Source organism: Xyrauchen texanus, chromosome 31, assembly GCF_025860055.1.
Source record: "Xyrauchen texanus isolate HMW12.3.18 chromosome 31, RBS_HiC_50CHRs, whole genome shotgun sequence".
Classification (NCBI taxonomy): domain Eukaryota; kingdom Metazoa; phylum Chordata; class Actinopteri; order Cypriniformes; family Catostomidae; genus Xyrauchen; species Xyrauchen texanus.
In genome coordinates this window covers 31,634,395-31,657,572 of record NC_068306.1, presented here as the reverse complement: position 1 = coordinate 31,657,572, position 23,178 = coordinate 31,634,395, and the positions used below count along the sequence as shown (strand labels likewise).

The 23,178-nt window shown below is 38.2% G+C and overlaps 1 protein-coding gene across 1 annotated transcript in view; it reads right to left on the bottom strand.

Moving 5' to 3' along the window:
- Window positions 1-23,178, bottom strand: part of LOC127625377 (neuronal vesicle trafficking-associated protein 2-like) — a 67,853-nt gene that overhangs the window by 34,612 nt on the left and 10,063 nt on the right. The window contains exon 3 of the mRNA XM_052100636.1: window positions 17,673-17,783. Coding sequence (XP_051956596.1) covers window positions 17,673-17,783 — 111 coding nt within the window. The remainder of the gene's footprint in view (window positions 1-17,672; window positions 17,784-23,178) is intronic.

Here is a 23,178-nt window from a genome sequence, read left to right as displayed (position 1 = left end):
CATTATCACCAATCATACCTTTGCTACAGCTCACAATGTCTGTGTCAATAACAAGTGGGTGATATTTCTGTCTAAAAAGTTGCAGACGAATGTGGCTCTCCAGCAATGGTGGATGGTGAGAACAGAAGAAAGGCCATCTGGTGTCATAAATCATTCACTGTCGCATTTTAACATGACAAATGACTGCAGTAAAGCTTTTCACACAACTCTGATTTCACAAAATACAACAACTGCACAGCTGAGATACAACAGTGTGATGTAATATACTTGACTGGTTGACATAAACGATTCTGGACAAGCCAGAGAATGAGTTTGCAATTTCAAGGCATAGGATAGTACATCAATGTTCCTCCTATATTTTGCAAGGAAGAAACCACAAAATACATTGAGGGCACATATAATAGATATATATAACACATAATATAGAATAGTGGTCGATCATTTTGGTTTTCCAATGACAGATTCTTAATCTTTTACACATGTTCGCCCAATCTTGAATATTTGGTTGCATTTTTGATATTTTGTTTGTTTGTAGTGCATTGAAGCAGGCCTGGGCAATATAGCTAAGAAAATCGCAATATTTTTCAGCCTTTTGATATTCAATGAAAGCATAGTTCTAGCGGGAGACTCACAGCTGTACATCATCATGCCATTATCTAGTTATCTCCTAGCCAATCATACATCAGCCATTGCTTTTAAAAGCCCGCTATCAATCTAGATATATGCTGTTTCAGTGTGCCAACACGGCAATTAATTTGACTGCACACTATGTCCAACGTCAAGTCAGTTTCGTTCCTCAACAAGCTAGTGCCCAGCTCTGGACATGGATTTAGTCACTCGGAAACAATAGTCAAATGCATTTAGAGTTGGTTTATGGGGTTTTAGGCTTTCTGCTGCCAATGTTGTCTGTTCATCATTACCCTCACTTGCAATCAATATTAAATGCAAGCAGCAATATTTCATTTCACATGTTTAACACCTTAACGGCCACGCCATGCGGGAAGTGAAGTTTAAGGTTCACAACGTTGATTCGTTCACCAAATTGCATGCACACCCCGAGCGCACACCTCTTTGGGGGAATCAAGATCTATAATTTATACATCATCATGAATAAGTACTAGCGTACAGTGTCTTATTACTCCATTCAGTTAAGATGATGCCTTGTTTTGTTTATCGCCTCTATCGCTCGTTAAATCGTGAAATGCTTCTTACTTCATACGTCTACTTCTGTGTTCTCCAAATAAGGGAGCACCACCTGTTGTTGCATGCCTCTGACACCTCCGTTTATTACATTTTCGTATTGCAAATCAGCACATTTCCTTAACAACGCAATGCATTTTTCTGAAGGTAAAATAGTGGCTAAATGACCAAGTAACCAATCAAATTAGGTTTTCGTTGACCAGAAAATTTGACAGACCGCTTCTTCATATGGCTAAGCGTCGTATCTTTCCTCTCCTAAATATTTAACTGAAATATTAATATATACATGATTTAATTATATTATTTATATAATTAATTATATATTTACTATCACCTAATTTACTTGTATAATTTTGTTTTTTAGAATGAGTTTAATGATACCAGCAAGTTCCATCCATTCATCCATCCATTTAACATGCCAATTATAATCGAAAGAAGTTGAGAATGCGGATGCCTGCTTCCCGAAGCGGGGCAAGGGCTCCCTCTACGACCTTCGTGAAGATTGCGAGGGGACAGGGACATGCCGAAGGGGAGGACCTTGTACTGGTACGCCTGGCCATCAAATGCAAACCGAAGAAAGGGTCGATGTCGAGGCAATATTGAGATGTGTAAGTACGCGTCCTTCAGGTCTACCGCTGCGAACCAATGTAGATGCCGGACGCAAGTTAGAATGTGTCATTTTGGGAGCATTTTGAAAGGCCGGTTGAAAAATCTCAAGTCCAAGATTGGTCGTAAGCCGCCGTCTTTCTTGGGTACGATGAAATAAGGGCTGTAGAAACCCTTAGGCTTTATCACGTTTTTGAGTAAGGGGGCCCCCGGTGGCCTGGCAAACTGAATTGCATAACCAAGTCGAATGGTCCTGGCCAGCCAGTGTGACGGATTGGGAAGCGAGAGCCACGCATACAAGCTCCGTGCTAAGGGCACTAAGGGGATGATTATTTTTGACGTACGCAGCGGGGCGGAGTAGGTAATGCGGCATCGGCAGGCAAAAACGAGTCCTGAGGCTATGGTGCCGAGAGAAGACTCGAAGCACTTTCCTTGCTCCGCACACCCGGCAGGGGGTGGGTTAGTGACTGAGGAGGAGGTCCCGCGGAGGCGTCCACTAGACTCGTCAGAACCAGCCGGCCGGGGGACAACATTCGTGGGGCTGGAGGCGAGAGGTCTGCGACCAATGTGACGAGACTGATGATGTGTGGCGGCAGAGTGCCTTGAGAACGGCATTTGCGGGCCAGGTGACCCAGAGACCAAGGGAATTGCTCTTTTATTGAGAATGTGGGTACCGCAGCCCGAAAGGGGTGCAGCAAAGTAAATAAACTTAACTGAAAATTCTTCTCCCGGACCTCCACCGGGGGGTGGAGTGGTCTGCTTACCAGCTCCAGAGCAAACATCTTGGTCCCTGGGTCGTCCATCTCAGGAACGCTTGGGAGCCTTCCGGGTCCTTGAAGGGGTTCGTGAGATGGCGGGCAGGCACCTTCTGCGGGGTGCTCGACTCTGGGGCTGAGAGCTGGGCCCGAGTTGAGGTGGAGCTGTGTGTTTCTTAAATATTAAAGAGAAATGTGCTTACATGACTATTGTGTTCAAACGCGTACTGAGATTTGAACTTTTTTTTTTATCAGATACAGAGCAGTCATGTGGTTTTCCCCAGAATGAAGCTTCAGATGTCACAGATCATACGTTTTTTCCCAAAACAAATCAAGCTTCGATACAGTCCTTTTCTTATACAAGCTTTGAAGCATCACATCACTATCTTTAATCAATGGGGACTTTGTAAGCATTGGGATATTATCACAATGTTCCAAATTTCAAAGCTCATTACATTGTTTAACAACTACATTTTCCTAACTACATCACATTTTTATTTCAATATCAATGCATATCGGCTTTTGCTCCATTAAATAATGTATTTTCTTATTTGTATTACAACTACGTTAGTCTAAACGCATAACATTTTTATTTTAAATTAATAATGCATTTTGGTGTCCGCTCAGTTCACAGTAAACACACTCGTGGTTAGGGCAGCTACATTTAACTCCAGCTAAATAAGGATTTGTTAATTCTTGAATAAAACCTGTGCAGGATTAGTGCTTCTTGCGAAGCAGATACAGAATATATGCTTTACATTTTAAGGACCATGCATCGTTTGCTGGTTTTACAGGCTTTATCAGAAGCTTTCTTTTCAAACATAAATCGCATCTTCATACTTTAAACCCATCTATGCCAGGCACGGCACTCTCCTTGCCAAAGCAGACATCAGACTCTTCCAAAAGTCATGCCCATTCACCCACTGACTGGCCCAATTCGGCATTACATGGCAGTCAAACTTTTACTTCACGTCTGGCTCACAATTGGCCGTAGAAGTAGTCCCCACATTTAATTCTCTGTTGGAAGGTTTAAGCTGGATCCTTCCAAATAGTTTAAGCTCCCATTCATACGCACCCGCTCTACAATTTTCTGTTCATCCATTCCCATGCCACTCACAGCTCCACTCTGGATGTTTTAAGTTTTATCATGAGCTGAGCATTCCCTCTCCAGTGACAAACCATGAGCCTACATTTCTAAATTTTCCAGAATTGCTTCCCCTAACATGCAGCCTTCTATAAACTAGACAGATCATTTAGACAAATCACATGTCCTTCCTCCTGCCAGTTTCTGTCTCCATATGCGATCTTCTGTACCTTTGGGTCACCTGTGCATTTTCATGTGCATTTTCCTCAATGCGCTCCTTCATCCTCCACCTCCTCATGCTGCAATTCTGTGGAAAACCTCTCTGACAAGGTATCAATCAACGACGGGTGCTCAACCGGGTGCTCCAACCCTCAAATCACGCAGACTCCGTTGTATGTTTCATGCCTATCGGGTGTTGGCCTGGAGCCATTCACTGCTTCATCCACACATTCTATATCACACAATTATCAAATTCAAGCATGTCTATCCTCCTGCAAGGATATTGTATTATCATATCCGCCCTCCTCACCAGGGCTTCCACAATCCCAAGCATGGTTTTCCTTCGCATAGGTACCGCACAAGCCTAGCTCACCCTTATTGAAGGGTTCATGCATAAACGTTGTTCATCTTACAACAAAAGGTATTGCATAACAACGTCACACTTATCGTAGGGCTTTATGCTACATTGTTCACTTTTTGGCAAAGATATTCCACAAACAACATCCGCCCTCATCAGAGGACTCATTATCAAACGTCATCTACATTTCTCATACAACCACCCTCGTCGGAGGGCTCATATCATACACAAATTATCTTCAGCAAAGGAATCGTACAACTGTCACCCTCATCATAGGGCTCAAACCAAATGTTGTCCATCCTCTGTCACATATCACACAATTAGCATTCATATGCAAGCATGGTGCAAAGGTTCTTGAACACAAATGTTCACAAAACGAACACAAGGTAGACAGATGTTAAAATATTTCTCATTAATTTGTACCAGTATAGCAATATATAGTAATAAATAGCAATATTTACTTACATGTTTTACTTAAACATTTTATTACATGAAAAATGCCATGCTGTGCCTTATGTGAACATTTGTTTTTGCATTTTTAACTTTTGAATTGATTAATTGAAAGGGACAACTTAAACTGAATCACAGAAATGAGTAGAACTTACTATTGATGTTTAAATCAGAGACATTATTAAAGTGATAGTTTACCCAAAAATAAAAATTCTCTCAGTATATTCTCACCCTCATGATATCCCAGGTGTGTATGATTTTCTTCACCAGAACACATTTCAAGAAAGAAAGGAAAAACATCTCAGCATTTTTGGGTGAACTATCCCTTTAAGACTAATCACGAGTGAAGCAGTTAATTGTCAGTTTTTTTTCCAGAATTGTTTCTCTTTTGATGAAAATTTAATTTTAAGTTACTTAAAATTTCATGGAATTTTTACTCAAAAATGAAGAAAATTAAAGCTTATGATTATGTGCAATATGACAAAGATGTACGGTATTAAACTATCAGTTCAAATTTTAACCAAATATTCAAATACTTTGTGTATAAACTATATTTAAACATGTTTAAACCTACTCAAAGTTATTGTTTAATGTATAAGAATAAACAACAGATGTCCTGAAAACAGGAGCTCCTGAAAAAACATTATATAATAAATATACTGAAGCATTATCTAGTTTTTAGAAGTTAGTCTCTTTCATTAGCTTCTGTATCTGTGCATATGTAAAATGTACTATTATGTTTGTTTCATGGATATAGCTGATTTAATGTCACATACTGTATAGAGGGTGTATTTGAGTGAGGTAATTAACCTGGGAGTAAAGCTCATTGTACAGGTGTTCAGCTCTCCAACAAACTATGACTGGATTAAGTTTTCACTGAAATGTATTATTGACATGATGTATCTTTTTGTCTTGTCTATGTTATTGTTGACAAAATAAAAAACGTTTCTTTGACGTGATTAACACTAGAGTCAAAAAAGGATAACGTCATGCTCTTTAAGAAGGCTAAATAAACGCACCCAAAATTCATGATGTTGCTTGATTTTATATTACCAGCAAAAATATTTATCAAAAATACATAGTGAATAATATTGCCCAGCTCTAGATAGAAGAGATATTGTGCAGAAGGCTCAACTACCCACAGCAGCACCAAAGGAGCTGTTTCCTACTCACCTTTGGCGACTACAATCAACATCACATAACATGATCAATCACAGTGACAGTGAGTGCTCCCTGCATCACCTGGGGTCACTGCTTGACAAAATATGGTTTTGCCCAAACAAATGATTTGTTAAGTCCAATGAACGGTCATCATCTATAGGGGGATGGAAGCAACACTTTCAGCAGCACTGCAGCATTGCATGGTCTCTTGACTCCAGGGTGGTAGACAATTGTTTGCTGGCACTCCCACATGATTGGGTCCCCTTTTTTTTTTCACTGAGCAAATGGCCAGGGACAATTTACTCTGTGACAGGGGAGAATGGATTGGCAGCTTTATATGAAAGTGGATTGTGCCAATAAATGGATCTCTCTGTATGTCTCCTTTCTGGCAACGGCAGGATGAATTACATCGCGCCAACAAAAGCGTTTCAGCCTTGCAGTCTTTCAAATAAAATCTGTCCTTTAAAGGGTCAGAATACATTTGCTCAGTGCTATTTATTGACCTGTGAGAAATGCGTGTTCATTACAGAGTTATGATTAGAAATGCACTGGATCTATTTAGTAAGGTTCTTGAGTTTTTCATTAGTAGTGCATACAATTTGAAGCAAACCCTCAAGAAAGGACAATATGAAGATTTTGGCAAGACAATTTGCCTCCCACTTATGAAAAATACCAAAAAGTACTATGGAATTACCATGTTTTTTGGACATGTCCCATGGTACTGTAGATACTATCTTATATATTTTAACAATTCTGGTTCAAATTCTGCATCCTTAATGGTTCCATTAATGATTCTTTTAGTACATTTTAGGAAGAAATATTTGGAAATAAGAAATGCAATTCTTATTGCATTTACTGCCCCTCAACAACATATTACTACGACTCATTCTTTCGGAAACTGCACTATACTGGACAAGCTGTATGTTTTGCACTATAGATTAACAAAAATTAGCTCATAAGAGTCATTTGTTCGGGATTCAGAACACACTATTCATACCGTGTGTTTCACACTGTAGATTCTGTGGTGTGGCAGTGCTTCTGAAATCAAATCAAATCGCAGGCGTGCACACACACACACGCAACACACACTTCTACTGCTTGATTTTCATGCAGTGAGTCCAATAGTACCCATCTGCATTATTAATGGCTGTGAACTCTTAAATTACCTTTTTCACCAGAGATTTCAGCTTGCAAGTCACATGAAGTCTGATATAATGAGCACTTCAAAAACAGGAAGAACTTCAAATGACTTTCAAAATAAAAGTCCAGCTTTATTTAACTGGATGTGTGAAATTGAAGACATTACAACAGAAAAATATTACTACTGTATAAAAGTGTAATATTCAAAGTAGTAGTAATAATGCTCATAATAACAATAGTATAATATTAAATGTATATTTATATTTAATCAAAAAAGCTGAATATCAGTTCTGAATATGAACATGTTGTGATTCAGCCATGGCTGCCTCAGGAAATTAGATTGATTTCATTTAATGTTTTCATTAATACTGTTGTGCATCTTTTTTGTTTTTTACAAAAAAAAAATTATAAAATAATTATATTTTCAATTGATAAAGCTGTACAATATGTATTTGAGTAAACACAATTTGATCATAACATTTAATGAAAACATTTAACATGGATTGCACGTGACGCCACACGAGGAGCAGAAGTGTAAAGACGATCTCTGCACACTTTGCAAATTTTGTATAATTTTCATGTTATAATCCGGTGAGATTCGATAGACCTGATTACATATTTGCTTTTTTAGGTAAACATGGCAAAGAAGTCAAAATCCTCAGGCTCTGGAGACAATAAAAGACACTTACGTGCTCAAGATGAAACCTCTGAAGGGCCTGCAGACCGTGGACTCGATTTGGATGGTGCAGCAGGGGAAATTCAGTGTCAAATGTCCAACATTTTTGTGATGCTGACAAAGGTTGTTGCTGACTTGGAGGATCTTGCTGTGATACGTTGATCGATTACGGTGATGGTAACAACATTCTCTGAGTTGATTACAAGAGTGACAGATGTTTAGAAGCAGATCGAATATCTGGTGTCATCAGAAAGCTAATCCGCCCATGACCAAATCAGACCTGGAAGGCATTTTTGAAAAACTGGAAGATTTGGAAAATATGAGCCGAAGGAACAATATACGGATTGTTGGAATTCCTGAGCATGAAGAATGCAGAGATATGGTGAAATTCCTGGACAAGCTCATTTCGAGTCTGCTAGGCATAACAGGTCATAAGCTGGAAATTGAGCAAGCTCACAGAGTCCCCGGCTTGCAGATCCGCTGAGGGAGACAGGCCCCGATCAATTCTGGCCAAATTTCTGAGATCATCCGATAAAGATCATGTGTTGCACCAGGCGAGGAGCAAAGGAAAGCTTTCTTGGAAGAATCACAATATTTTCTTGTTCCCGGATTTTGCGAATTCGACAAAAGAGAAACACAATCGATTCAAGGAATGAAAGAAACCTTTACATCAATGGAAGATCACTTTTGCACTGATATTTCTGGCCAAACTGAGAATAGACACCAAGGATGGCCCCAAACAAGCACTGTCATATATAGAAACAATGAGTGAGTAAACAATTGGGTGTTTCCCATGTGAGTGGATCGACTTGCTGTACATTGACTTGACATTGACTGGAGTGGTGGTGGTGTAGTGGCTAAAGCACAGGGCTGTTAATCAGGGCTGTTAATCAGAAGGCCATTGGTTCGAACCCCACGGCCACCACCATTTGGCAGACGCTTTGGATAAAAGCGTCTGCCAAATACATAAATGTAAAATGTAATGTAAATGACTGTCTAAGGAAGCTGGGTGTCATTTTTGTTTCTTTTTGTGTTGGTTCCACCTAGCGGCTGGAGTTTGTTTTGTGGAATGGCACTCCAAGGGACTTTTGCATTGATGGAGGACATCTTTGGCTAAATTGTGAATGGACACTAAAGATGACCGCAAAATATCCACTAGCCCACACAAAGGATGTATTTTATAAAGTTGACGGGCTGAGTAATTCATGGTATATATATATATATTTACGTGACATCTGAGTGAATTTGACTCTTGACCATCCGAGCAACCGGGATGCCTGTATGTTTCTTTTTGTGCTAGTTCTGCCTAGCTGCTGGAGTTTGTTTTGTGGGGTATTTTTGCGAGTTATTGGAATGATTACGTCATCTTCTGCACTCATAAACAGCCGGCTCACAGAACATTCGTTTGACTGTCCAAGGAACTGAACAGCTTTATTTCAGCTGGAATTGGAGGAACACACCTTCAAGACTGCTGGGGTGTGTTTTACAATGTATTTTCTGTTATGTAATTTTGCCTCACAAATTTATGAGACATTGGGCAATCCGATGGCAAAGTTGTCACGGGGACACTCATGGGCATACATGGACCTTTTGAGTTGAGGGATTGATGCCTGTTGATGCTGTTGTGCGCGGGGTTGATGCGGACATTTTTCATTTTTCGTTTGTTTGGTTCATGGGGGAGTTCTGGTGTAGATGATACACTAATGTTGAAATGTGTTCTTTGTAATATTGTATTTGATGCACAATACATTTTTTCTATTATATCAAAATGTCAAATTTGAGTGGATTATCTTTCTCCACATTGAATATACATTGGGTTGGGGCACCCTATAAAAAGAAGGAAGACATTTCTTTTCTTAAGCGTAAGAAATATGAAATTGTGTTTCTTCAAGAAACTCCTCTTTCCCCGCAGGAAGCTGACAAATTTGGGAAGATATGGGGTGGATATGTTTTCTTTAGTGATGGCTAAAGAGCATGGGCATCATTATATTGATACATAAACATCTACAATTCAAATATCTCAAACAGATTATAGATAAATTAGGAAGAGTCATTATTGTTTTAGCAGAAATTCAGGGGCAAAGGTTGATTTTGGCTAATATTTACACACCTAACTCTGATGATCAGGGCTTTTTATAGATCTTGAAGGGATGTTGCAAGCCGCTGGCACCCCTCATGATATAATATTGGGAGGAGACTTTAATCTTTTGACAGACTCAGTCATTGATCATAGGGAAACAAAAGTTTGAAAGACCCCTAGAGCAACATTGACACTTCACAGGATGTGTAAAAATCTTGGTCTTACAGATATTTGGAGACTTTTGAACCCATCTGGTAGGGACTATACCTTTTTTTCATCAGTCCATAAGATTTATTCTAGAATAGATTTTCTTTTTATATCTAAGTCCCTCATTTCATCTGTTGTCGATTGCTCAATTGGAAAAATTTTAGTCTTGGATCACGCCCTGGTGAGTTTAGAGATGTTGCCACATAAAGAGAAAAATAAATCATACAACTGGCCCTTTAATGTATTCCTTTTGCAAAATCCTAATTTCCAACAAATGCTAAATACTGAAATCAATGTCTATATGGAGACCAACTGGTCCTCAGTATCCTCAGTGGGTATGGCTTGGGAGGCATGTAAGACAGTTCTTAGGGGTCGGATCATACAGTATGCCTCATTCACCAAAAAAATCCAAAGCATTAGAACTCGTGGATTTGGAAGGGAATATTAAAAGGGCTGAGGCAGAGCTGAAGCACAAATGTTGTCTGATGGCCTCAGAGAATTGACCCGATTGAAATACAGATATAATACTATTTTGTTACGGAAAGTGGAGTTTTGGTTATTCAGGATAAGACAGTCATATTTTGAGTCAGGGGACAAAGCAGGGAAGCTTTTGGCTAAATATATAAAGCAGAGAGAGTCTTTTTCTACCATTTCCACAGTGAAATCTGCTGGTGGTGAAATTTTTACCTCTGCCATTGATATTAATAATGCCTTTAAAGAGTTCTATCTTGATCTTTAGAGTTCCATGTCTTCGTCTACTGATGAAGATATTTGAAAATTTGTGGAACCATTAGAACTCCCTAAATTGACGACCAAGCAAAAAAATTCTCTTGATTCTGAGATAAACTTGGAGCGTGACGAGGTAATAAAGGCCTTACCTACCGGCAAGGCTCCAGGGCCAGATGGTTTTGCCACTGAATTTTTTAGATCTTATGCTACAGAACTGGATCCACTTTTGTTAGAAGTTTATACAGAATCAATAGTGAATGGAAAGCTTCCGCCAACCATGACACAAGTCCGGATCAGTCTGAGTCTTAAAAAGGACAAATATCCAAGCGAGTGTAAGAGTTACCATCCAATTTCCCTGATCCATCTAGATGTCAAAATTTTGTCAAATATTCTGGCTAATCGATTAAGTTACGACATCTCTTATACATACAGATCAGGTGGGGTTTATTCAGGGCCATAGCTCTTCTGATAACATTAGGTATTACATCAATATAATGTGGTCAGTGGTGAATGGTCAGACTCTATTGCTGCCATCTCACTTGATGCCGAAAAGGCATCTGATATGGTAGAATGGGATTCTATTTTTAAGATTTTGGAAATGTAAGGATTTGAGAGTATGTTTATTGGTTGGATCAAGTTAATTTATAGACACCCTGTAGCAGCGGTACAAACAAATGGATTAATGTCAGATAATTTTACTTTTCCCATTATTGTTTTGTCTTACCCTGGAACCAATTAGCAGCTGCGATAAGATGATTTTCAAGGGGTGATGGCGGGAGGTGTGGCGCATAAGCTTCTGCTTTACGCAGATTATATTTTATTATTCATCTCTGACCAGACTAGCTATATGCCTTGCCACCACAGATTTATAAATTCCTTTTCCAAATTCTCAGAATACAAAGTCAATTGGTCTAAATGTGTAGCTTTGGCTCTGACAGCATACTGTCCAGTAACGACCTTCCAGCAAGGTGCCTTCCAGTGGCCCAAACAGGGTATTAAGTATTTGGGCATCTTATTTCCAGCAAATTAGTCTGAGTTAATTTTGACCCCGTAATAAAAAGGTATTCGAGTAATGTGGGCAGGTGGACTTCATGACATTTATTGATGATTGGGAAGGTTAATGTTTTTAAAATTAACTGTATTCCAAAATGTAACTACCTGCTACCGTCTCTCCTGGTAGATGTCCTCCTCTCTTATTTCAAGCAATTTGAGAGCATAGCAAAATCCTTCATTTGGAATGGGAAGCGCCCCAGACTACATTTTAGTAAGCTGCATAGGCCGACTGATAAAGGTGGGCTAAGCCTACCCAAGAATGTGTTTTATTATTTTGCGTTCTGTCTCAGACATTTGGCCCATTGGTCGCTTCCACCTGCGAGAGCCCCTCCCTGGTTCTGTACTGAACAAGTAGTACTAACCAGAGAAGTCAAGTTACACCCCGTTATTTCACATTTGTACCTGGTATGGACAAAAGTGTCCAGAGTGTTTAATTCAGATATTTATCTAAATGTAGCCTCAAGCTTATGGCTAAACCCCAAACTATGCATTAATTAGATTGTGAGTGGGGGTTTATACACTCGTTGACCTATATAAGTGTGGCATGTGTAGATCCTTTTAAAATTTGGTTCAATATTTTGTGATCCCCAGATCTGAGATTTTTTTAGGTATTTACAGCTGCGCCACTTGCGCTGTACTATTTTGGGGAATAGCATACACCCCCCTAGAGCAGCAGATACTCTAGGATAAGTGATTGCTGCTTTTGGAAAAGGTCATGAGGCATCAGTGTATTACTCCTTGTTGGTTCAGATTCTGGGGGACGGAGTCTCAACTAGTGTTGTCACGGTACCAAATTTTCAGTAGTCGGTACCAATACCATTGAAATTTCACGATACTCGATACCATTTTTGGTACCAATGCAAAAACAGGTTACAAAACAACACTCTTTTATTAACAAAGTTAACAAAACATTAGCAGCGGAACTAAGAACAGAAATATGCCATTGAGCAACACTTTAATTTACACTTTTATAACAAAACTGTGCAATATATGCTTCAACTTTTGCAGTTTTTAGTACAAAAAAAAAACTAACTTAACAAGCATACAATAGAATGAATAAAAAACAATTTCCAAACTAATGTGCAAAGTGCTCTCGTATTAACAAAGCTGCATATTGCCATTTTTCTTCACGATAAGAAATGCACAGTCACATATATTATGATTAAATAAGTCGCGAGCAATCGCGTTCTAATCTAGCCTCATTAAGCGTCCGCGCTAAAGGGATGAGCATCCCCGAGGCAGAGTCTCTCTCAGCCGGGTGCAGTTTCAATCTCTCCCCCTTAGATCGGGACATTCACGCAACTCATTGAAGAGGCGCTTAACACAGAGAATGCCAGTTTCTGAGTTTATAGTTATTAATATGATCTGCTTTTGTATTATTTGAACTTTAATAAAGCTATAACACATTAAATATAACTGCATTTGTAACGCCGGGATGTTTCCTTTAAAGAGCTCCGGCTCCGCTTATTCCACAACGAGACTGCTTCTGAATTTACTTTTTTTTTATTTATTTTTTTTTATAATTCCCTAATACTTTGGGATCTACATAAAATGAAGCTGTGAAAGTTTAGAGTGCACCTGGACTGTGATCTGTGTAATTATTCCTCTCCTCCGTCAGGCGTGAACTGCATTTCTGCTCTCGCGCATCATCATTACAGTTTAATATGATTTCTTTTTACGTTAAATGAGATGAAACGACTATTCGACAATTTTTATTGTCATTTTTTTTTTTTCCACATGGTCGATAATGTCAACTATACATTTCAGCCCTAATGCAAATGATAATATGCTTTTAAACTAACCTGATTTGGTTGCTTGAATTAATCCGGGTTATTGTCTTTCAGGTGCTTTATTAAGTTTGATGCGTTTCCTCCTCTCGTCAGAAAATTGCAAAGGCACCGTTTACAAATAGGTTTTTGCTGATCTATGACGTTTCCCTTTTCATCAGCCTCAAATACAAAGAATTTCCAAACCTGGCTTTTTCCACTTTTCTTTTCGAAAAGATTCAGTTGAGAATCTGCAGCAGCTTTGCTTGTCGCCATCTTTTGCTTGCTGTGAGCATTCAAAAGTTCCTGACTCTGCATGGGTACCGGGTAGACCTTCAGAAATTCTGGTATAGTAAAAAAAAATTTGTTTCAGTTCCGAATTGGTACCGGAGTACTGGTATTTTTGACAACACTAGTCTCAACCACTCTCAAGAGATTATGGGAGAAAGATTTAATCTTGGAATTGGAGGGTGAATGGGCTAGGATTTAAAAAAAACATAAAAACTGCATCTAGAGACATCAGGGTGCGCCTTATATAATTTAAGATTTTACAGTGGGTACGGAAAGTATTCAGACCCCCTTAAAATTTTCACTCTTTGTTATATTGCAGCCATTTGCTAAAATCATTTAAGTTCATTTTTTTTCCTCATTATTGTACACACAGCACCCCATATTGACAGAAAAACACAGACTTGTTGACATTTATGCACATTTATTAAAAAAGAAAAACTGAAATATCACATGGTCCTAAGTATTCAGACCCTTTGCTGTGACACTCATATATTTAACTCAGGTGCTGTCCATTTCTTCTGATCATCCTTGAGATGGTTCTACACCTTCAACTGAGTCCAGCTGTGTTTGATTATACTGATTGGACTTGATTAGGAAAGCCACACACCTGTCTATATAAGACCTTACAGCTCACAGTGCATGTCAGAGCAAATGAGAATCATGAGGTCAAAGGAACTGCCTGAAGAGCTCAGAGACAGAATTGTGGCAAGGCACAGATCTGGCCAAGGTTACAAAAAATTTCTGCTGCCCTTAAGGTTCATAAGAGCACAGTGGCCTCCATAATCCTTAAATGGAAGACGTTTGGGATGACCAGAACCCTTCCTAGAGCTGGCCGTCCGGCCAAACTGAGCTATCGGGGGAGAAGAGCCTTGGTGAGAGAGGTAAAGAAGAACCCAAAGATCACTGTGGCTGAGCTCCAGAGATGCAGTCGGGAGATGAGAGAAAGTTGTAGTAAGTCAACCATCACTGCAGCCATCCACCAGTCGGGGCTTTATGGCAGAGTGGCCCGACGGAAGCCTCTCCTCAGTGCAAGACACATGAAAGCCCGCATGGAGTTTGCTAAAAAAACACCTGAAGGACTCCAAGATGGTGATAAACAAGATTCTCTGGTGACATGATCGCAAGGCAGATAATCTGGCTGGAGTTTGGCTGGAGTACCCTTTTTTAGGAGTGGTGCTCGGAGATGGACAGTTCTTTTGAAGATGCATTCAAAAGAACGGGGAGGTACAACATGTTTTTGGAGAAATGGGGCAGGTATTTGTCATTTATGGATGTGTGATTATTATATATTTTTTTATTTATTTGTTTGTTTATTTTTTTATGCATGTGTGTGTCTGTCATTTGAGACCCCTGTGATGTTGCTGGGGTCAGTGTGGGATTGGGAGGGGTAATAGTGGGGGTTAAGAATAATTCTATGTATATAAGTATGTTTTGTTGTACACAGTGTTCATATATGTGAATCAATAGAATTTGTTAATCTGAAAACATTTAACATGGAACTCAGAACAATTTAAACATAGATAAAAATTATGCCTTTTTCTAAGACTTATTCAGTACATTTTGTCAGAAATTTTCTGTGTAATTGCATCAAAAATCTGAGTTTTTTTTTAATTTGTTGCCCAAGTATCGAGTTAGCATCCATACTGAGGTACCGAAGTAAAAATTTTGGTACCGGAGCAACCCTAAATGGGTCACTATGTATTGCTTTGTGGTTGCTAAGCTGTAATAAAAAAGTTTTGCCATTTATGCTATGCAGTTTTTCGGATGTTCTTGGTTCTTGCTAAGGTGTTGCTAAGTGGTTGCTAGAGTTTTCTAGACGGTTGCTTAGAGGTCCACATCAAAATAACCCAACCCTATAAGCAGTGTTGGGTAATTTACTCAAAGAAACTAATCCAATACAAGTTATAAATTACTTGAAAATTATCACATTACTAATTACTTAACTTTTTAGTTACTTTCTAAAACACTTCACAGAAACGTTGTTTGTATGCTCAAAAAATTCTAAATAATGTCTAAATTTCCCCCTCGTTCATTATCGCATGCAAGTCATAGACTTGTTTCTCCCTTATAATGACTCGTTAGGGAGCTTATTATATTTCTTGTTGTATTTCTATTATTTTAGAAATAAGTGTAACCCAAGCAAAGTAACTAAACGTACAGTAATTAACTTAATTGAAAGGCAATTAAGAAAGGTTACAGTTATTTTTGTCTAAAAGATCAGACTACTGAACTAATAAATTTATAATCTGATTACACCCAACACAGGCCCCAAATCTCTCTGATATTGTGCTCCAAGATAGTGCTCAGATCCCTCCTTTAATCAATGCACATCAATGAGCCCGTTTTATCATCCAACAGACAAAAAAGGAAATCTGATCAATTATAAAATATAATAGGGTTAAGGGTTCAACAATTTGCAAGCACCGCTAGTGATATTATAGCCAACTTCTTGTGATTACAATCAAATCAAAATATATATCATCGAAGTTCCAATTTTTCACACTGAATATTCAGTTTATGTTTTCAATAATGTGCTTAATTTATAGTAATCTATGTATACTTGTGAGTAGTTGGAAAGTCTTGTAAGTCAAAGCCAAATACCGCACCCTCCAGTTCCTCTATCAAACCTCCCAGACAGTGCACTAACAGCAAGCAGAAATCACAATACCTACTTCCTGCTTAATTAAGTTGTCTTAATACCACATTTATTTTGCCATGATATGTTAATATGTTCCACTTGGCTAAATAAAACTCCAAGAGACCTCAATTCTCTTTTGTTTTGAGCGTTTAATGAGAGGGAACATTCCTTCTTCGCTTAATAGTGGAGCTACGGTGGGGAATACCATAAAATCCAACTGGGAGACTTCACACAGCAGAGATCAGCCAGCAGTTAGCTCTTTGTACTCTGAATGGCTCCTCCTTGACAACAACCTTGGAGAAGAGTATCCTACAACAAGCCTATAAAAGAAAGCTCAGCTATGTGACCGTGAAAGAATACTGCAGATTGCAGGGCTGTACGGTTTCTTTTTCATAATGCTTTGTGGCTTACAGAACCTTTCATTTGTACATCAAATGATTCCTTTCTTTTTCAACTTCCTCCCAAATGACTTTCACTAGGTAAAACATCCCCAGATGTCTTTTCTGTCCAACTCTAAATTAATGAAGTCCAAACGGTCCACATTGCCCACAACATTCTATCAGCCTGCAGATTCCAGAACTGCCTCAAGGATTCAATCTAAATAGCTTAAGCAAAAACTTGATATTCAAAGAAAGACTGCATGTTTTTCAAGAAGACACTTGATCGAGTACGAGGAACCTTTAGGAACATTTATTGTGTACCATGTTCTTGCAGTAATAAGACTACTTGTAGACTATTACACAGTGATGCAATTAGTGGTGCAAGATTAAACTTGGATGGATTTTTAAATTAAAACATGATGATTGGTTTATTATTGACTTTGTAATTCATTATAAGTGTTTTTTCTCAGTGGCTACAACCATGCTGAAAACAAAACCTATACAGAATTAATTTTCATGCTAGTCTAGGATGGTTTATGCTGGTTAGTGCTGGTTTTGTATAGCCATACATTTTACCAACTGTTTTTTTACTGTTGAAGCTGACTGTCCAAGTTATTGGACAGTCAGCTTCAAAAAACCAGTTATAAAAAAAGTCAGTTATAAAAACCACTTGACTTATTCTTGCTGCTTAAGCTAATTATGTAATCTGATGGGGACACCAGCACACCAGCATCCTATGTTGGCGAAAAAAACTAAAACCAAACCTTGGTCAGCCAGTTACATCAGAAAGACCATGCTGGTCCAATCAAATCTACCAGTCTAAACTGGTCTTTTTAGCAGGGTGTTCTAGGCATCCATGCCAAAGTAATAGAGTCATACCTTCAGCCTCTCAGAAACTCCATCCGTGACACTGATGGTGAACTCCTCCACCTTCGGCTTGGCCTTGTTCTTCTGCTCCGTCCGGTACTCAGTCCGTGTATTCACCACCAACTATGCAGAGATTGATCAGAACAAACTTTCAGTGAGATCTTTCTAGTCAATCACAGATTACCATTTGCATAGAGTTTGACAACTGTTCCATACAACCAGTGAGCTATGATGTAGTTTTGCATTTGTCATCCAATCAATAATACCCAATATTATGTTAGGCTTTCCAAATAATAAATGATAACCACCATCAATGCTGACTCTTGTTCAAAATCTACGATTTCACAAACACACAGAGATAGCTGAGACATAGTGTTTGCCCAATGGGCATCATCAAAATCAACCCCATTCACTCACCAGCCCATAATCCTGGTCAAATCACTTAGACTGGTTAAAGCCAAGTCTAGTGAATTGTGTATTAAATTCACATATATATCATTATATCAAATTATACATAATTTTTTTACTCTCAGCAATCATACATTTTGATAGTTCAACCATGCTATCCAGCGGTCAGATTTTTCTGAATAATGTCGGCATATCTTGGAATAAAGTGATATTTCACCGGTCATCCAGGTTTTGCAATTCATCTTTCCTACTTGCATCATTCTGCGATCTCTGCAAGAAAATTAAAAAAAAGGCAAAGTGTATCATGTCAGTTTATTTATTTATTTGCAGCATAGTAGTGTAATAATCTAGATAATGTCAGATGGTCATTTTTGCTAAATAAACCAACTGAACTCGACACAAACAGCAGGTGGAATTCCGTAACTTCAGCTGAAATCATCATAAATGTCCATTAAATTATTTATTTGGCAAGTGCCAATATTGTAAATTGAATAATCTACAATCATAACCAGTCGTTATACAGTCATTAATCGCAAAATAAACCCTTACAGGGTGATTCAAGTTTTTATACAAATATTTTGTGATAATGACTGGCTGATGGTAGATTATTACAAACTTTCTTTTTATGGGCCATGCAGAAAGAGTTTGTCATCAACTAGAATATTCTAATTTACCAGACAGTCTTCCAAAAAATGGAGCCAAGCAACATGTAGCAGCTCCCAAGATGCAAATCGGACTTATACATTTCCTCTGTTGTGTGACTATGTAGAATTTCTTCCAATTGCTGTTCCGTAAATTCCTCTTCCAATTCAACGTTCTGTAGGGCGTGGCCAACTCAATTCAAAAACTCGTGATATGAAAGACAGCTAATTTTTCAATTCTGAATGTTACACAATCCTGGTTGAAGCGGAGACATGTGATGACAGATGGACGAATAACATCTCCAGATGATTACATCTCACCGCTGACCTCCATTCCTGTCACATCACTCCCCAGAAGCCATGGAGTTGATGAAGTCTAATGCCTTGTAGACCACAGAATTACTCTCAACCACTTGTCATGAACTCTACAATTACTGCTTATCAGTCTCCTTCCCAAACACACTGACGTTTCATTTTCCCCCTGAATAAACATCATGTCTGCTTCCATTTTTCTCTGCTTCTCTTGAGCAATGTGAGGCACCATGTTATCTATTCCGTTTTTTATTTTCCTTCAGAATGCAACCTCTGCCTCCAGGCAAGGTTGTGTGTTAACCTTTTTGCTGCTGATTAAAGTCATCGATAGTTCCAACACCATGCAGGGACTTCTGCTGTTTGGACTGATCCCCTCCACTATAAGTGTTGTACTGATGACAACCTACTTGATTAGCAAGTGTTTTGAATAATGTGTTAGTGATGACACCCAGCTTCTGATTTGCCTGTAATTAGCAGATGATGAATGTGGTAGTCATGTTGATAATGTTTTGAATGATTTGAACATGGACTTGAATGAGATTCTGAGTTATTGCGAGTCCACTTAGGAAACAAATACATTTTAAACTTTGTGAGTCAATGTAGTGATCCAAGTGCATGGAAGGGAATAATGTAAAGTACACTGGATTACTTGGTTTTGGTTCTTCGGTTTTAATATTCGCTATTAAATACATTAAACAAGTATACATTTCTCATTAAAGTAAAAAAAAAAAAACTAAAATGGAATTATTGAAAGAGCCTGTTCTTTACATGGCTAATGTTAAATAAATACTGCTAAGACAGCTGTCATATAATTTACAGTCATTACTGCCTGACTGCTATCTGCAGACCTTTAGAGAAAGATAATGATTTTCCAAAGGGTTTATCCTTATACTCCTTAGACTTTAATGTCAGTATGAAAAATTATGGTTTTGAAATTGTCCAAGTTTTGACGGAAGTATTGCACCAAGCTCATAAATTAAAACAACTTGCTACAGTGAGGGAAAAAAGTATTTGATCCCCTGCTGATATTGTACATTTGCCCACTGACAAACAAATGATCAGTCTACTCTAAATATACTAATATACTTATTTCCCTCATTAAAATGCAATTTAATTTATAAACTTTTTGACATGCGTTTTTCTGGATTTTATTGTTGTTATTCTGTCTCTCACTGTTCAAATTAACCTATCATTAAAATTATAGACTGATCATTTCTTTGTCAGTGGGCAAACTTACAAAATCAGCAGGGGATCAAATACTTTTTCCCTCACTGTATATGCTAGAATCTGCATAAAATACATGTATAATTTGCATTATACAATGGTCTATTCGAATACTCGATTTTCATTGGCTGGAGTATGTGCAATAAAACCTTTTATTAGACGCCTCTCTGGAATTCTGATTGGTCAATGGTGCCATCTAGCGGCCTAATATTTCTGAGTAACAACAGCACATCCACGTATCAGCCATCTTTCCTGCTTCTTGGATCACTTTGAGATCTCTACAAGTAAGCTAAAAAAAATATTTGGCAGCTTTGTTTTGAACGGAGGGAGAGAGAAGGAAACCGGGACCTGTCAAATGCAACTTTCACTGTCCGGCAAAAAGATTTGTAATATCATACACATCTTAAAGTTTTGCTGCGCTGCTCAGCATGTGACGTACACACCCGCTAGAGGGCGCTGCAAGCTCACGCATGAAACACAGCCTTTTGCGGTGTAGTAGAGGTCAAAGTCTGCTATTTTCAGAGCGTTTTGGGTGGTTTTCCTTGTCATGTAAGAGCCACTTTTACACTTCTGTGATAAACAGATGTCACGTCTGCAAAGGTGATGTTCTTTTTGAACAAATCTTTTAAGTGAACAAATCGCTCTTCTACATACACTGACTCATATTTTTCGTTCACTGATGTCTTTCCCTTTGAAGCCAATGGGATCTGCTGCTTTCCATGCCTGCAAAGACTGCCTATAACATGAGCCAATAGCATTCGAGTGCACTCTGTGAATGAGAATATCACTGGTCTCACCCGCTGAACGAATACGCCCCTTCACTGAACTAGTCTGTCATTTGAGTCTAAACGAAATGAGACGTTGTTCGTGAATGAACTGAATGGTAAATTTGTTTACGAATGACTCATGAACGAAGATTTGCTGAACGACTGAACAGGAGGAGCTGCATGTCGTTCGTTCAGTTGAGCATTTGAACATGATCCCCAATTTATGAATGTGTAAAAATGACTGAAGACCATAAAGTAAAAATAACATGAATTAGGGATGAACAATTAATAATTTTCAACCGAATTTTTTTTTTAAAGGGTGCAATTTTCAAATCGCAAAAGCTGTGATTATTACTTTAAACAAGGGATATCAAATATGGTAACAACAAGCATCCACATAGACTGTTTGCCTCTTGAATGTATTATGTTTGATGCAGAGTTGAACCAATAGGAGACATTTTAACACTTCAAGTGCAGAGTGAATAACATGCCAAGAACGTGATTCGGCTAACTTAGAAAAAGATAAACGGGAACGGTTCATCTCTGCAACAAAGTTTGTCTGTAGAAGTGCAAAATCCTGCAGACGGGTTGGTGCATAAAAAAAACAGCACAGCATATGTGTGGAATTATTTTGGATTTCGAAGTTTTAATGAACTTAAAAGGCAAGTACTTTGTAAAACCTGCTGAACGTCTGTGTCAACCTCATGAGGCAACACAACCAACCTATATAAACAACTGAAGAAGCATCACATACAACTCTATGATGAATGCATGGCTAAAAGATCCACCAATACACTGCATCATTGCAACCCCTGCAACTGACAGCGATGCAAACTTCTATTGCTCAAGCCTTTGAAATTGTCACACCCTATGACAAATCTTCACAAAGGTACCATGAAATAACAGATGCCATAACAAGGTAACTGGCTAAAGATATGGTGTTAGTTTACACCTTCACAAAAGATGGTTTTAGAAATAGTATCCTAATGCTCTGTAAAAGATACTACATTCCCTCTCGTACGTTCTTTAATCAAGCTGCCATCCCAGAACTGATACTTGCAGGAAGAAGGTTGTAGCAGAGTTGAAAGATGTGAAATATTACGCGACAACAACTGGCATGTGGTCCACCAGGACCACTGAACCATATCAAAGTCTCACTGTTCATTTAATCCATGAGGATTTCAAATTAAAGAGTCCTTGTTTACAAATGTCATACTTTCCCATTGACCATATGGGAGAAAACATCTCAGACAATTCAGCCAACATCATAAGGGCAGTGGAAATAAATGGCAGGCTTCAGTGTTTTGGCCACAGTCTCCATCTTGCTTTCGGTAAGTGTTTAATTTATAATATCAATTTTATAATCTAAAGTAATTAATATAAAATACATCATTACAAATGTTTTTGTACATTAGAATTGCACCAATATTAGGTATTGGTAACACAACAAATAAGTTCAAACTGTTCATGTAAATACCTAACATGTAATAACAATGATCAATAATTCTAAAGCATTTGTTGAGCTTGGTTAATATTATTATTTAATATGATTGTATATTTACTACACATACTAATACAAGCTTAAAATTTCAAGTTGTTTAAATTAGCATAACGTAATGTATTATGAACAAATATGAATAAATAATGAACAGTAGCGCATGTATAAATGAACATTAATCTAGGTTAATAATCAATGCAAAAATGTCGTTCATAGTAAATTCAACATACCTTTTTTTATTAACTAATGCTAACTGAGATAATTGCATTCTTGCTAAGCTTTTTTTAAATGGTTTATTTTCAGAAAACGCACTGAAAGATGATAGGGTGTAGCGAGCAGTAGCCGTCTGCAAGAAGCTGGTCAGTCAGTTCTCCTACAGCATAAGAAAAGAATTGTGCTGACTGCTGCCCAAAAAGATTTGCATCTGCCTGAGCACTCATTGATTACAGTGTGTCCAACAAGATGGGGAACCAAAGCAAAAATGATTGCAAGGGTGCTGTTTGAACTAAAGAAAAAAATATTGCAAGGGTGCCGGGGCAATGTAGAGCTTTGAATCATGTGCTGTCTGCTGACAAGAAAACAAGACATCTAACACTGACATGGCAATAAATAGAGGTGTTGAATCCATCCACAAGGCTCTGCATCCACACCAAGAGTTTAAAATTGTG